General features: G+C 42.0%; 1 protein-coding gene across 1 annotated transcript; it reads left to right on the plus strand.

Annotated features, from left to right (window-relative positions):
- Positions 1–72: 72 nt before the first annotated feature.
- On the plus strand, positions 73–2,388 carry mafbb (v-maf avian musculoaponeurotic fibrosarcoma oncogene homolog Bb). The gene has a single exon (XM_012841253.3). It carries the CDS (start codon positions 369–371, stop codon positions 1,365–1,367), a length of 999 nt encoding a protein of 332 aa, XP_012696707.1. The 5' UTR covers positions 73–368; the 3' UTR covers positions 1,368–2,388.
- Positions 2,389–15,877: the final 13,489 nt, after the last annotated feature.

Here is a 15,877-nt window from a genome sequence, read left to right on the forward strand (position 1 = left end):
AAGAGAGGAGGTAGTCCGCCTATAGGAATGACATCACGAAACGGTGCTTCAATAAGAAGGCGTGTTTCTTTGACAGCTTTAACATGCTGGAGTTTGTGTGTCCGTCGTGGCAGTGCGCTCCAACGGTTGTTACTGCTGACGTGCAGTCTCTGGGTTTTACAGGATAGTTCATTGTTTTATTTTGCGATTGCTTCTTACGACAAAATATCGAGAGCCGGGATTGCGTGCCTGACTCCTACAGCGACATTTAAGGATTTTTATTGGACTTCACAAGATCCTACAGCCGAATTCTCAGCGGACATTCGCATGCGTAAAAGGCAAGTGTTGGCAAGAGCTCTTGACCACGTCTTCTGAAAAAAAACAAAAGCATGGCAGCTGAACTGCACCACTTGAGTGTTTCAAAGAATCAAACGGGACTGGACTTCGCCAACGATTTTGACTTCATCAAATTTGACGTTAAAAAGGAACATACACTGGGACTTGACCGCTCCTTCATTCAGCAGTGCAGCCAGGTCCAAACTCCAGGCTCATTATCCACAACACCAATGAGCACTCCTTGCAACTCCGAGCCCTCGTCGCCTGGCTTCACTCCAACTGGGCAAAGGAACAACCAAGAAGAGTTTTACTGGACCATGACAAGTGGCGCTTATCCCTCTCATCTGGAGCCGCACACTTTGGGGTTGACGCCAGAAGATGCCGTAGAGGCCCTTGTTGGAAGCTCGGTTCACGGTCATCCGTCGTCACCTCAGATGCACCCGCCTTATCAGCAAACAGAGTTTGACTCGTACAGAGCAGCACAACATTATCCAACACAGCATCCTCTCCCTCACCATCAGCAGCAGTACCCTGGACTCCCACATCATTCCACTGCACTTGAGGGTCACCCTGGGGCGCAAAATCCAGGAAAAAGCGAATATCCCCACGATGAAGACCTCGATGACATGTCGCCATCAGTGTCCCAAGAGCAACTAAGTATGCAGTACCACCATAGCCGACACGACCGCCATGCCATTGAGAACCGCTTCTCAGACGACCAGCTTGTGACCATGTCTGTTCGGGAGCTGAACCGTCACCTCCGGGGCCTGACCAAAGACGACGTGATCCGCCTGAAGCAGAAACGCCGGACCCTCAAGAACCGGGGTTATGCACAGTCCTGTCGCCACAAGCGCGTGGCGCAGAAGCACATTTTGGAGCACGAGAAGACCAGTCTTGTATCTCAAGTCGAGCACCTGAAGCACGAGCTGAACCGCTTGGTTCGCGAGAGAGACGCTTACAAACTCAAGTGTGAGACACTGGCTGGTGGCAATGGTTACCGTGAAACTGGGTCTACCAGTGACAGCCCGTCCTCGCCCGAGTTTTTAATGTGAGTTTGTTACTGTACGGGACTCTCTACTGTGATATTCAGAGCTACGGCAATTGCTCTAGAGACTGCAATACAACAGGCTACTGTTTTACCAGGCTTTTTATGAAAAGGAAATCCCTTTCTTCATGTAGCCAGGGGACACTCTGAAGTGAACGGTTCCAAAGCCCAAAAGCCTCCATCTCATTGGCCCTTTCTTCACAAACATATTTATTCATCGTTTATTGTACTAGGCCTATATATGACTCAGTGATTATGATCATGCAAATTACAGTGAAGCCACGGGAGAAACCAGTTGTGCTGGTCACAGATAGGATTTCTCGTTGCTATTTCTTCCGTTTCATGTGCTATTACGTTATGCAATGAGATTGTTTTATCCTCTATCGAGCCTATTCAAAGTTTGTATTATTAGTCAGGGACTTAAGTCGTATTCTCTGTTTGGTACTTTGGTACAGTTGTTGAGAAGTTCTTCAGATGAACCTACTGTTGACAAGATTTTACACAGTTTATTCTGTGAGAACGAAAATGACACCAAATGTATTGTAGTCTATTCACGTCACCACTGTCTCGGTTGAATGCTGAATATTTGTGTATAAAAGGTTGACTTCTGAAAGCTATTATAGTATGATTACGTTCAAGAAGTAGGTCTGCTAGAAATCAGATCAGAACATCATATTATCACTTCATTGGAAACATTTAATTTTTGTTTCAAGTGATATATTTCAATGTAATCCACTTGCTTATTTCATAGTATTTTTATGGTGTATTTTGGAGAATGCTGGCCTTAAACTGGTGGAGGACTTTGTCCGCCTCTGATTGTGATTGTAAATCCATTTAATGACATGCTTGCTCGGTGCAGTCTGTTTCATTTTCACCTTAGTTGATTAGACATTGATTGAATTTTCATAAAAGCGCAGTTTTTATGTGTTGATTTGTTTAAATTAAATTCATATGTGTTATTCTCTTGCTGTCCAGCTTATGGGGTATGGGGTGTTTTGCAAGTTGTTCATTAAAAATCATAACACACATTTTTGAATTGTTGCATTTTAATGATCAGTTTCAGTGTTTTATATTGTATACAGATAAAATGTATTGCTTCATATTACATTATTAATATCAAGATACTACTTTAATTCACTAGTTGCTGATAAATCAGGATATGCCGTGCTTCTGAACAACATGCATTTATCATTGAAATCCAAGCAGGACCAGTTTTGCTATGTTCATACCAAACCCTTAAAATTAATTTTGTCTTTTAAATTCAAGGCTATTTAGCTCCCTTGTGCATCCAAACTCCGATAAAATGGCAAGCACTTGTATCACCGAATGCACTTTCATTTATTGCTGGGAATTATTACGACATGATGACTACAGACATCACTGCTATGGGCATTTCAGGCCCTTGTTGTTTCACCAAAATCTATGCCCTTGTTAAATCTCCCCACAGTAGGATATGATTTGATGGTTTCTTGACGGTTTGAATTTCTTGTAGCTGGACATTTGTGTGTGTGTGTGTGTGTGTGTGTGTGTGTGTGTGTGTGTGTGTGTGTGTGTACGTGCGTGTATTGTATCTGTGGTGTTTGCACATTTTCAAGGACAGGCAATAACAAGAGATGGCCAAAACAATGCCACTGTTGTGCTTTTCCTTCATCTCAGGCTCACTGTCAGTGTGGACTGTCAGCTGAAATCTTGTCTGGAGTCACATTTAATATATTGCTGTACTGAAAATGAGCATGCTAAAAGCGTCTGTATGTGCAGTGAGATGTGTACATTACAAGACACAAACTTGACTTCTTTTTTAGCCTCACAGCCATGTTGAAACGTACCATTTTTAGTTATAACAAAATGTTTTTTAAAAAAAGACAAAAAGAGTTATCAATGTTTCTTCCATCTCAATGCAAAATTGAAACCTTGTGGGCCTAACATAATGTTGCCTTGCTTCTAACAGTAAATGAAGAGTACATCTGCCGGTAGCCAGTTCTCTAAAACAGACACTGGGGCACTCTAATTTTCATTTTCTGAGAAGGGGAAATAGTTTCGTTTTCAAACCCTGTTAAAACACAACCTGAATGACAAACTCACACAGAAAAGGCCATGTTCCTGCCATTGTACCTCTGTCATTTGTGTGGTAACAGGCAGATAAAGGTCAGTACTGCTCTTAGTCCAGGGGGCTTAGTTGATTTACTACAGCTGCAGTGGGATGGGTTTTCAACAGAGTACTCAAGACATACTTAAATATTACAATTTTATCTCTATTTTCTTCTTTCTTTCCTTCTTCATGTCTTTCTTTGTAATCTTTGTCTCTATTCTTTGTTCTGTTTTATTCATCTCTAATCTCACTCTCTTTCTCCTTCCATACTCTCTCTCTCTCTTTCTAATGGGGTTTGGAGCAGCCACCACCGTTCCTCTCTCCAGCTGCCCTTTGACCCTAGCACAGATCTGTTTCCTGCAGGACCCCTGGCCGCTATGCTGTGAGGGGGTGCTGGGGTATTTTCTTTTTCTTTTTTTTTTTTTGCAGTGAGGGAGGGGGGCCTGGCCTGAGAAGGCTGCATGGCGGAGAGAGATAATGGTTAAGGTGGAAATCAGCCCCAGTCACCTCTGCTCCCTGGCTCAGAGGAAAGGCTCAGCGCTGAGCTCTGCTCTCTCATAGAGGAAACCGGGAATAGCAGAGGGGGAAAAGGAGGAAACAAGAGAGAGAGAGGAAAACTGCAACTGTGTATATGCCTCCATTTAAATTCCTTTTCACACAAAATCTACTACTCACAGTCTTAGAAAAAAAACAAAAGAATGTTTGGTAGAACCCTTAATGGTGCTGCTTCAAAACACACTGGTGAAGTGGTACTTATTTGAACCATTTAGATGATCAGTTTTATAGACGTTTATATCTTAGGATCTTAGTAAAACATTTAAGGGTCCCTCTATGGAACAAAATACCCCACATCTTCTATTATTACTGTCATTATTTAGATGACCCTGACCCTGATTTGTATGATCTGTACTCACATATAGCTTCATTTTACTGAGTGAAAGGAAGGTTGTGAGTGTGATTGTATGAATGAGTACGTATGTGTGTCCAAGTGTGATTGTATTTGTCTGTATGAATAAGTACGTGTGTGTGTCCAAGTGCTGTACAGGTGTGCAGATGTTCTCATTTCATTACACATTTTAGTCCTGCTAATAATGATGTAGACGTCTGTCATATGCTGAGAATAGGTATTTCTGTGGTATGTCTCCACACGTGGGTACATACTGGCATGACTACGCTTGTGTATCTGTTTGCATGCCCGTTACAGCTGGTACAGTTTAGCAGAGACAGCCATCTGTAAAAAGCCCTAGCAGTGAGATTATAAATGACGCTCGCCGCGTCCAAACTCCTTGTTCATGTTGCATTCCTCCGCACAGGCCTGTTCTCCTGAGCTCCGCACAGCAGGTGCCCCACTGTGAACTCTGACCCCTGCCCTGGCTTTCAACTGCTCCTTAACATTGTGCCTGTGCGGGAGTGACCCCGCCACAGTGTCCCGACCACCTGTGCTTCTCTGAAGCCGGCCACGGAGGGGCCACGACGGCTCACAGGTGCAAAAGCCCTTTCTCACCCAGGGCAGTCAGACGCTGGAGAAATTACGACACACTTTCCTTTTTCTGGTCTCTGGGTGTAGGGCTGTGCTGTTTTCACAGAGATTAACAACATCGCTTGTTTCTCCCTGAAGGTTAAATCAGCTGTTTATTCCTCAGGGAGATTGTTGTGTGGATATAGCATAAACAACAGTATTTTAAAGGGGAAATCTTTTTTGACATTTAGTCATCAACATATTCACACATTTCATTTTAGCAGTGCCAAAACCTGGGATTCCCCAGAAAAGAGGAAAGAGAAAAGAAGAGAAAAGACAGACCAATCATGGAGGCAAAGTTGGATAAAAATGTGATTTATGTAATGGAAAAGGACAGTATAGTACAGTAAGATAAACTACAGTACAGTACAGTAGAATAAGGGAACTCTCTGCAAGCATTCTCCTGCAGGTTATGGCTCTGTGAATGAGAGTGAGCTTGATAAGTGTAGGAATGCAGCTCGCCATGAATGTCACTGTTTGTTCTACAGTCCCATGCTCCAATCAGCTCCCTGCCTCTCCTCTGCTGGCAGACTCAGAACCATCCAGAACAAACCCACATGCTCCGGCTAATGATTGTTTCTCAAACACAACCCTGTCACACGGCATCCTCTATCTTAATATGCGTGTGTGCTTGTGTGAACATGTGTATGTATTTGATACACGCACAATACATGGAAATACATACACGTGCAGTTACAGATACAGAGGGAGGAATGTGTTTATGTGTAGAGTCGATGTATTTCCCTCAAGAAAAAGATGATTTTTGCTGTTTGCCACCCATTTCACACGTTGGGAGGGGTGCCATTGTGAAAGCCATTAGCCAGCTCTTTTCTTGGCCATGTGATAGTGTGCCACAGGCCTGACCACCACATCCCCTCCCCCACGCTCAGCCCGCCACACTGCCTGCGGCTCAAGACTGAGTCAGCAGGAACCGAAGGTGTCTGCTTCCCAGTGGCGTCAAAGAAACACACACGCACACACACACACACAGAGAGAGCTGAGCAGATAGAGAGGAGCGGGGGGAGGGGTGGAGAGAGGCAGGGAAGGCAGAGAGAAAGCAAGGAAGAGAGAGGTTTTGATAGAGAATGAGAGAAAGCAAGGGGTAAGTGAGAGAGAGAGGGGGAAGAAGAGGATTGAACAGAGAATATGGGACAGAGAAGCCTTGGAAAGAGAGAAAGAGAACAGGAAGAGAGAGGATTGGATAGGGAATGAGAGAACAAAGGCTGAGATAGACAGATAGATAGAGAGAGAGAGAGAGAGAGAGAGAGAGAGAGAGGAGGGAGATGGAGTAAGAGGTCTGGATAGAGAAAGATATTGGGGCTCAGAGAGAGAGAGAGAGAGAAAGAGAAAGACATGGAAACACACAGAGAATGAGAGAAAAATATGGAGGGAGGGAAGGAGGCAAAAAAGAAAGAAGGAAGGAAAAAGAGAAAGACTCAAATTTAAAACCAGAGAGAGATGGGAAAATGAGTGAATAACCCAGAGGACAAAGAGAGAGGGGCGGAAGAAGGAGAGAAAGAAAAATGGAGGCAAAGATGAACAGAGACACACAGAACCAAGACTCCATCCTCATCCCTACTGCCTCTGTCACAAGGACATGCGTCCGTCCGTCCACCCCCAGTGCTCCACCTGATACCACCAGACTTTGGGTATCACAATAATCAGTGACATAAATACTTTGTCTGGGTGACTGCAACCTTATCCAGCAGGATCTCATCATTTTTAATATTTCATCCTTGTTACATTTAAAAAAAATTTTTTTTTGCTGCTTTCCATTTCAAAGCGGGAGCACAGTGGTGGTGGCTGCGTATCTGGATACCGTGTAAACAGCTCATTATGATAACTTTGCCCCCAGCGCTTCTGCCCATCCCACTTGTCAGCATGTTTTCTGTCTGATGCCCGGTCTGATTAGAAAATGCAAGGCGCCATCAAAATTTTCTGTGACATTCAGAGGGTGAGGTCATCACCACATCACGGTATATGACACTGCTGGGGCAAACAGATATTACGAACCCATTTTTATGGAGAGACAAAAATGTGCAGTTTATGTATCTTTAGTACCAAAACTTTATAGGGACACAGAGAAGAGATGTTAAAGAAAATAAATGTCTGAAGAAAATGGTAAATGATCATTGCAGTAGGTAAACATACAAAGACATGTAGCATGTGTACAAATGTTAAATGTACAGTATCATATACAGATAAATATTACTGCTGGTTTATACTTGAGGTGAATGTCCCTGCTTTCCAGCCACAGCGTATGTGTGTGTGTGTGTGTGTGTTTTATGTGTGCGTCTGTGTGTTTGGTTTGGAGAGGTCAGTGGCCTCTGCTTCTTCAGTTCAGCACAGAAAACACAGGCGCTGGAATCCATGCGATGTGAAGCATTGTGCCGTGAGATGCACTGGAATGCAGTGGCCTGTGTGTGTGTGAGAGAGAGAAAGAGAGAGAGAGAGAGAGAGAGAGAGAGAGAGAGAGAGAGAGAGAGAGAGAGAGAGAGATAGTGTGTGCATGCATGTGTGTGTGTATGGGGGTGGGGTGTATGTGTGTAGAGCTTAGCGTGTGTGTACACTGAACATAATTAGGGAGGAGACAAATCACTGAGGGGAAAAATTAATGGAGGAGTCTGTAACGCGAAACATGGTGACTCTGTAGCTGGAGGTCCTGTATTGTAAAGAGCCAATCAGATTATTGGAAAAGGTATAATTGACGCTTCGTCTCACATGAACGTTCTGTTTAATTCAATTGTTACTATAGCAATAGCCACGCAGCGCATGCGCAGTATACAAATCAACCCAAAAAAGAAAGTCTTTTTAAACCTTATTTCATTGACTATTGAAATGTTGTTTATGCTGTTTCTATTACATTTTAATGACGATGCCAGCTATGGACTTTTAAGGTCTGTTTGGCCATTCTATGTGGAGTTATGAGTCTCTCCCCATTCATTTAGACAGGAGCCTGATCTTGCTTGCCCGAAGGAACTGCTCAGAGACGTTGCCAAGATGGCTGCCGAGTGGCGAAACTTGCCTATAAAGACTTTGACTGAACACAATTCTACTGTCCAACTTGTGCATGGAACCTTTTATAATTCAAGGGGAAAAGGTTGCACATTTTCTGCAACATACTGCGATTTACATATGCTGGTGCTGAGCGTGAAAGCCCAGAGGATTGAAACAGGTTCAGAAGAAGTGGTCTAGTAGGCACCCCCCCTGCGGTACGTCCAAGCATTAACAAGATGACAAGATCAGGCTGTTCCCCTTACAAAAAACTTCAGGACAAATTGACATGAGTGGACACTCACTTAATCTGCAAAATCATGTGGCAGGATACACTTTTGATGACTGGCAATACACTGGAGAACTTTGGAAACATTCATCATAGTTCAGGGAATTGCTGAGCTATTGTTTAAACTTCTCCATTCTAAACCTTGCTTCTGAAACATCTTCTCTTAGAGGCTTCTTCAGCTTCAGGTCCTCCAACTATTGACGATTATTTTGTTTACTGTCTAATTTAAACAATGTATAGAAATGTGAGAAGCTGGTAGTCAGTAATAGCTTGATGGACATTTTTGTTTGAACATTCACCAAAAAAACCAGGATAAAAAAGTAAGAGTTGACCCCACTCATACCCAGCCTGACTTTACTGGTCAGAACCAGTCAGGTTGTTATGTGCATGCGTCTGTGCGTGTGTGGGGGCATATGCGTGTGTCTACGTGAGTGTGTGGGAGTGTGTGTGTGCTGACTCACGTGAGCTACAGGACTGAGGGGACCTAGGTCGGACACAAGGGGTGGGCTTCCTCTTTCACTTCCTGTATGATGGCTTGGTCAAGTGACTAAATGTAAGCCAAAAAACTGGATAGAGCCAGAGAGTCAGTGGTTGCAGCTGGTCTATGAATGTCTATAAGAGTGTGTGTGTGTGTGAGAGTGTGTGTGTGCGTGGGATGGGGGTATGTTCATTTTCATATACATGCAGTGGTCTGTTTTTCCACATTTGTGTGCATGGTGTGTTTTTGCATGTATTCATGTCTATGTGTGTGTCTCGCTCTCTCTCTCTCTGTGTGTGTGTGTGTGTGTGTGTGTGTGTGTGTGTGTGTGTGTGTGTGTGTGTCCTAACCGTTTCCGCTCAGGAAGTCCACACTGATTTGTAAGGAGTGTTGTGACAGTCAGAGTCGGGGAAGAGGTGGTGAATCAAGCCGTAATCACACTCTCACTCTCAGCCAGTCACTCTTATCACTCATGCTCTCTTTCATTTTCATACTTGGTTCCCCCACTGAGTAATTAACACTTCTTAGTATCCAGTAACAAACATGTGCCATTACACACAGTGTGTAGGGAAAACATGGGGACCTACAACAGCCCCTTTTTACATTTCAAACCTAAGAGCATAAAATATCTTGTCTCCTGGGTGACATATCTAGCAATTGATCTTTCAAAGTCACATGCCACAATAACAGTTCTGAAATACAAGGCCCTTATCTAGATTGCGCCGACCTATGACCAAGACAAGGATGTGTGTGTGTGTGTGTGTGTGTGTGTGTGTGTGTGTGTGTGTGTGTGTGTGTGTGTGTGTGCGTGTGTGTGTGTGTGTGTGTGTGTGAGAGAGAGAGCGAGAGACATCCATGCTTCTGTTATGCACTGCAATAAAATCTCACTTGGGGTAAATGTGTATCTGCGTAAGTGTTTTTGCATGCGTTCAAAGATGAGTTTAATTGCTTGGTGAGGGTGTGTGCATGTATAAGAAATGACACATTAACTAAAACATTCTTTGTAGGAGTAGATGGTAAAAATGTTTTTTTTTTATATATATATCTCTACAAACAGTAGCTCTTTACTGAACAGTAAGTGTAACTGACAAAGTAGACTAAGTAGTTAGTCAACAATTGTTGCTTCTGCAATGAAAAAAAATATGTATCAGTTGTAAGTGCAGTTCCTTAGTAATCTCCATCCTATTTCCGAGTCCTGCCATTTAAATATGGTGGAAACATCAAAGAACGTTGAAGCGGACAAACAATCTGACAATTGTTTCCCTTTGCAGACATGCTATAGCCATATGCCTTTGTTCTGACAGCATGTGTGTGTGTGTGTGTGTGTTTTCTGTTTAAATTTAGCTAATGTTTGTCCCCCCTCCAACACACACTTGTACTTCCTGGTGGGTTTTTATAGGGGTGAGACAGCTGGTGTGTGCCCTGCCCTCTCTGTCACTAATGATGACAGCAGTTCATTAGTGCTGGATGTAAACATGACACAGTAAGGTCAGCTCTGTCTCTCCCTCTCTCCCTCTCTCCCTCTCTCCCTCTCTCTTTTGACTTGCACTTCCCCTCTCTGTTTATTTGACTCCAGTCCTGTCAACTTCTGCTCTCTTTTCCCTGTCTTTCCCTTTCACTCCGGCGCTCACCCTGTTCGCCTGGGAACGTGTCAGAGTGTCCTTCTCTGTGAAGGCAGGCCGTGCCCCGTGGCACTGCGAGTGACAAAGTTAAAGCTTTACGAGTCAGAGAAGGTCATGCCCCCTAACTGGAGGCCCGCGTGGCCCCTGCTGTGCTGAAAGTTCAACCGGCCCAACACTCAAAGAGAGAAGCAGAACAATGAGCTCGTAGAGCACATCCTGAGCCCTAAAAACGTACATACATTTCCATTTTTACTGAATCAGTAAAAGATTGTTTCTTATAGTACTTTACGGCATATACTGTATGTATAAGAGTAGTAACTATATGGTGAAGCATTTCTTCATGTAATTTCATTACAGTTCATGTGAAGAAATATCAGGTTGCCTTAAGAAAACTGACAAGAGAAACCTACATAACTCAAGAATGTACAGAAATGATAATCCCTGCAAGTGCTTTGGTAAGGATCCATTCCCAGTTATATAACCTTATTGCTTGGGTAAATTGATGCTGATGAAAATCACAGTGTTATGGATGCAGGATTCAAGGACAAAAAGTCTGATTTCTATTGAAGTGTCAGTACACGGACTCCCCATGAGCCTTCCCTAAAACCAAGGACTTGCACAAGAGAGAGGCTCTGTGGGTGCAATACCATGGAATCGAACAGTGTGTGTGCGTGTGTGTGTGTGTGTGTGTGTGTGTGTGTGTGTGTGTGTGTGTGTGTGTGTGTGTGTGTGTGTGTGTGTGTGTGTGTGTGTTTCTGTGTTTCTGCAAGTTTCTGCATGTGTGAGAGTGGGTTGGGTGTTGGGTGTTTGGTTGTGTGTGTGTGTGTGTGTGTGTGTGTGTGTGTGTGTGTGTGTGTGTGAACTGCTGTAGCTCTCAGGGTGACAGGGTTGTAGACCTGATCCCTGCACAGATCCCACACACAGAGGATGAGCAGATGCGTAAACATACCACCGTCCATTCTGAGTGGTCTTAGATCTGTCTTAGGAAGAATCATACTGTGCAAAAAAATAACCTATCATGCTCTGATTGCCATTATTGAGAACCTACGACACAAATTTCAGTTGATTGTCCTAGTTTTTGGCAGCTTAGGTCACGTTCACAGGCTGGTGGTACGTGGATTTTGCATTGGGGGCTAGATAAAACAAAGGCCAAACAGTTGGTAAAGTACTGCTCAATATCAGCAATTATAGGAAGTATGTTTGTTTGGAAGAGACAATATTTCCTCTATCCTTGGACTGTAAAACCCATAATGGACTGTTGAACTGCTTATATTTGTTGGACTATTCAGAAAATGGTATTCCTGATGAAACTTGACTTGTTATATGGAATCAAATAAAGTATATAAAGTGTGTGTGTGTGTGTGTGTGCATGTGATGATGGAAATAGAAAGTAGTCTTTTCTGGAGGACGTCTGGGTGTCTGTCTCTCATGATCAGTGATTCACTCCACTCCTCTTGTGTGTGTTTACTGTAAATACAGACGTCCACACCCCAGTAACAGTGAAACAGCAAGCCCTGTGCAAAAAGAAGCCAGCATCACCATCATTCTCTTTTTTTCTTTCTCTCTATCATTTTCTCTTCTCCTTCACTATCTTCAGCTTCATCTCTCTATCTCTTTTATTCCTCTGTTCGTCTCTTCATATCCAGCCTTTTAGCCTCATCCTCCTTTTCGTTCCACATCTTCTCTCTGTTCTGGAAGAGGACCCTTTCTCTCTCCACCCATCTCTCTCGCTTTTACAGTGACCCTATCCAAACTAAGCCTAAACAAAAAAGTAACAAAACTGATATCAGCAATAACAGAAAGAAAGAAAAAGAAAAAAACGTGATTGTGGCGGCGATGTAGGAAGTGAGCTTGTTAAAACCGCATCCAACAAACAAACAAAAAACCTCTGCTGACGGTGCTCTGTATCAGAGAAGTTCTTACAAAAGTAAACATCACAACACTCTATTTTTGTACCAATAATTATATCAAAATAAACAGATATAGTGTTTTGTGTGTTATCTGGCCATGACAGAGAATATCAAATGTTTTCATAACTTCTCCAGAGGAGCCATTAACCGTGGTTATCATTGTGCACATTTCCTGTCACAAAATTAGGAATGATTTAAATGACAAAATAAACGCTGAACTCCTAAGTAGTGTTATATCTTGGGTTCGGTAGCCTCACAGAATTTAGAAACATATTCTCCAATAGCAATTGTTTTTTTCATTAGTTTTTTTGTTTTTGTTAACAGCAGAGTTTCTTCAAATTCATAACACTCCTCCTAAAAATTTTGAAATTCTTTCCAGTTCGCCAAAGGACTTCTCAGAAACAAGCGAATGAGTAAACAAGAAAAAGAGGAACCACTGACCATGTAAAATGGTTCTCTCAAGTGCTCAAGTGATGAGCGCTCATGGTCCATTCCAGCTGAAAAACCAGTAACTTCAACCACAACTGTCAGTCAGATAATGACGAGAAAATTATCAAAAGGCAAATATCATCGTATCCTCTTGTAGTGTTTGACATTAGCCTACAGTGTGACATACTGCACATTTGTATGTCTTTTTTGGAATTCTCATTTTTCAGTTTTTTGAGAACACATAGTTCATCACACACCATGTTTTTTTTCAAATTTCAACCAAATACAGTTTGTGGTTTGGTTTTCTATACTCTTTTCAGAATGACAAGAGGGAATATCATCCCCAGTGAATTACAGTTCCCACCTGTAACAGCCACAGGGGGAGGGGAGACATAACACACCAACAGCACAACATGTTGTTGGGGGGGAGTTGGAGGGCTCTCACCTCTGGCTTTTGACCTTTGACCCATCCCACTGGCTAACAGTCAACTGGCTTGGGGAACTCTGAGGTGTTCTGTTGTTGTTGTTGTGGGAAACGTGCTCTTGTGTTTCTCTCACACCCACATGGGTGACAGATCTGTGCTTTGCAAGTGACTTCATACTTAATACAGTTTGTTACTCACCATGCCAATGTCATGGATCTACTTTCCATTTTACTGTACTGAAATGTCTAGCCTACTACTGCTATGTTTATTTGGATAGAAAGGACATACAAGATACTGCTATACATACATATACTACTATAATACTATAGTATACTACTATAATAGTACAGCAGATGAAAAACTACAGATGCATTTCCACAAGAAAATGCGAATGTGATTGTGCCTCAGCAAGAGTCTATGCTAACATGGATGCTAACATTTTACCCTACGTATGAAAGGTTTGACTTTCCCACCACGTGTTGGATGAGCAATAGATATAATCTAACAAAGGCAAGGGCAGGAATTCTCTTACACCAATGACCCACTGAGATTCTGGTACACATATGCAGACATCACACACTCTGCTATTAAAATCTACAAAGAACTCGACTACTTAATTCATCTGAAGAACATCTGTTGTCTTTGCCTTCTCTCCACAGTGAGAGATGGCAATCAAGACTCTTTTCATTAGTGGTACTTCAATTCAATTTACATTCAAGAACATCACAAAGCGTTTAAAGACTCACTGCTTTAGAGCTAATCTGTCATGCTAATGTGTTTGTTACAGGCCCTACAACTTCTATATTGTTATAGTTGTTGTTATTGTACATTTGTACTATGATATGCAATATTGTTATAAGCATTTTGTTGTATTGTGCATAATGCTTTGGTTGTTCATATTTTTGTTTTTTTTGCAAATGTATTTTAAACACAAACTACATGTGTGTATGTGTGCATTCTGTAGAAGGATTAAAGACAATTCAAGAGAATAGAAATATGTCTGTTGTCTGTTGCCTTCTCTCCACAGCAAGAGATGGCTGTCAAGACTTTTCATTTGTGGTACCTTGGTGGTGGTGTAACTTAGATTATTAGGTGCTGACGCCACGTAGTCTGCATATGAGTAAGAGTTATATGCGTAAGGAGAGGGACCCTCTGCATATTTTTGGGTGAACTCAGAGGTGATAAGAAGGGTCAAACTGTGCTTGTTCGACCCTATGTAAAACTGACATCCTTGCATTTCAGAAAGCGCAGTTGATGACACAAAAGGACTTTTAGTCGAGCGTGGCTATTCTTGCTGACATTAGACACATTTATGATGTCAGAATTAGATACATTTTAAGTACAGTATATAAACCGCACTGATTCTGTGCGATGTTAGTGAAATTGCTTCACTTTCATCCTTGTGTTGTTGTGAGTGAGCCCGATTGCAATTGTTACTGAATAAATATATTGATCTACAACTCCGGAGTCCTGACATGACTTGAGTGAATTTTCACCTAACATTTTGTTAAACACAAGCTATGCGTGCGCATGTGTGCATTCTGTTGATAAATGAAAATGACAGCATTTTATTACTGGGAAACAGTGTGGCAGTTGAATTGAATTGACATGTGAGCTTATTACTGTAATGAACAGCATTGCAAATTCAAAACTGATTTGGGTTTAAAAGCATCTCCCTTTGCTTTCTTGAAGTTCACAATTTGACCTCTACTAAAAAAAATGTGAAGTGTGATAGCATATCTGGTGCACGAACAGGGGTGCACAGGTAGGCTATCACAAAACTGTGTCACAAATACAGCTTTTTGTTAATCAATACATTATATGTAGGTATAAGAGTAATCTGTTGGTGTATTCTTGTATATTCTGTTGAACACAATATGTGTGCACATGCGCAGATGGGCAATGAACGCAGTATTATTACAGGGAAACAGCGGCAGTTAAACAGAGTTGGTAGTGACACACATAATAAAGCCCCACCTACCTTCGCTTTCTTAATGTTTCTGTCATCATATTATCGCTACACACTTTTTGCAATAGGATGATGCATATATCCTAACCATATTATATTCTAACATTATCAGCCATTGCTTGCTTTTGTGTTTACAGGAGTCTGTTTATTCATGTGTTGGTTTATGAGACACACGCCAGCTTATGTGAGAAAGCAAGCAAATCAGGTAGCCCTACAAAACATGTAATCAAACGCTGTTATTTTAAGTTTGCTAGCATGCGTTTTGTGATGGAGTAGCATCGTAAACCACCCCAGGCATAATAATGAATTTATGAAGTCTCGGTCCACTAAAAACATTTCAACCAACCTAACTTAATTACTCAAATGAAAGAGTTACACTTAATCAAGTCAAATACAAAAAACGTGGAGTTATCTACATGGTTTTCAATAGGTCAATAATCCCAAAAATCAGGTAACATTAGCCTACAGTGCTGATTCAGTGTTTATGTAAGTTGCATTTGCTAAATCTCACTGAATCTTATTCACTAACCTGCACTTCTGGGACTTTTGTGAACAGATGATAAAGACAGACCAATCCAGCTCTGCGTTAATGTTAAGTTGAACATGAAAGTGAATTATCTTCTTACAAAACACCACGTGAACATTTTCACATCTCCCTCATCCATAACAAACTAATTATATGAACCACCCATTTAACTGTGTCATATGAATCTTTGTTGGTGTGTAATACAATTCGGTTTTATTAAGCATGCGGTTGATTGAATGTTTACAATGACAGAAACTTGCACATCCT

This window comes from Clupea harengus, chromosome 5, assembly GCF_900700415.2.
Source record: "Clupea harengus chromosome 5, Ch_v2.0.2, whole genome shotgun sequence".
Taxonomy (NCBI): domain Eukaryota; kingdom Metazoa; phylum Chordata; class Actinopteri; order Clupeiformes; family Clupeidae; genus Clupea; species Clupea harengus.

What these genes read in the sequence shown, in the direction of transcription:
- mafbb (XM_012841253.3), top strand. Translation starts at nt 369, where the DNA reads ATGGCAGCTGAACTGCACCACTTGAGTGTTTCAAAGAATCAAACGGGA.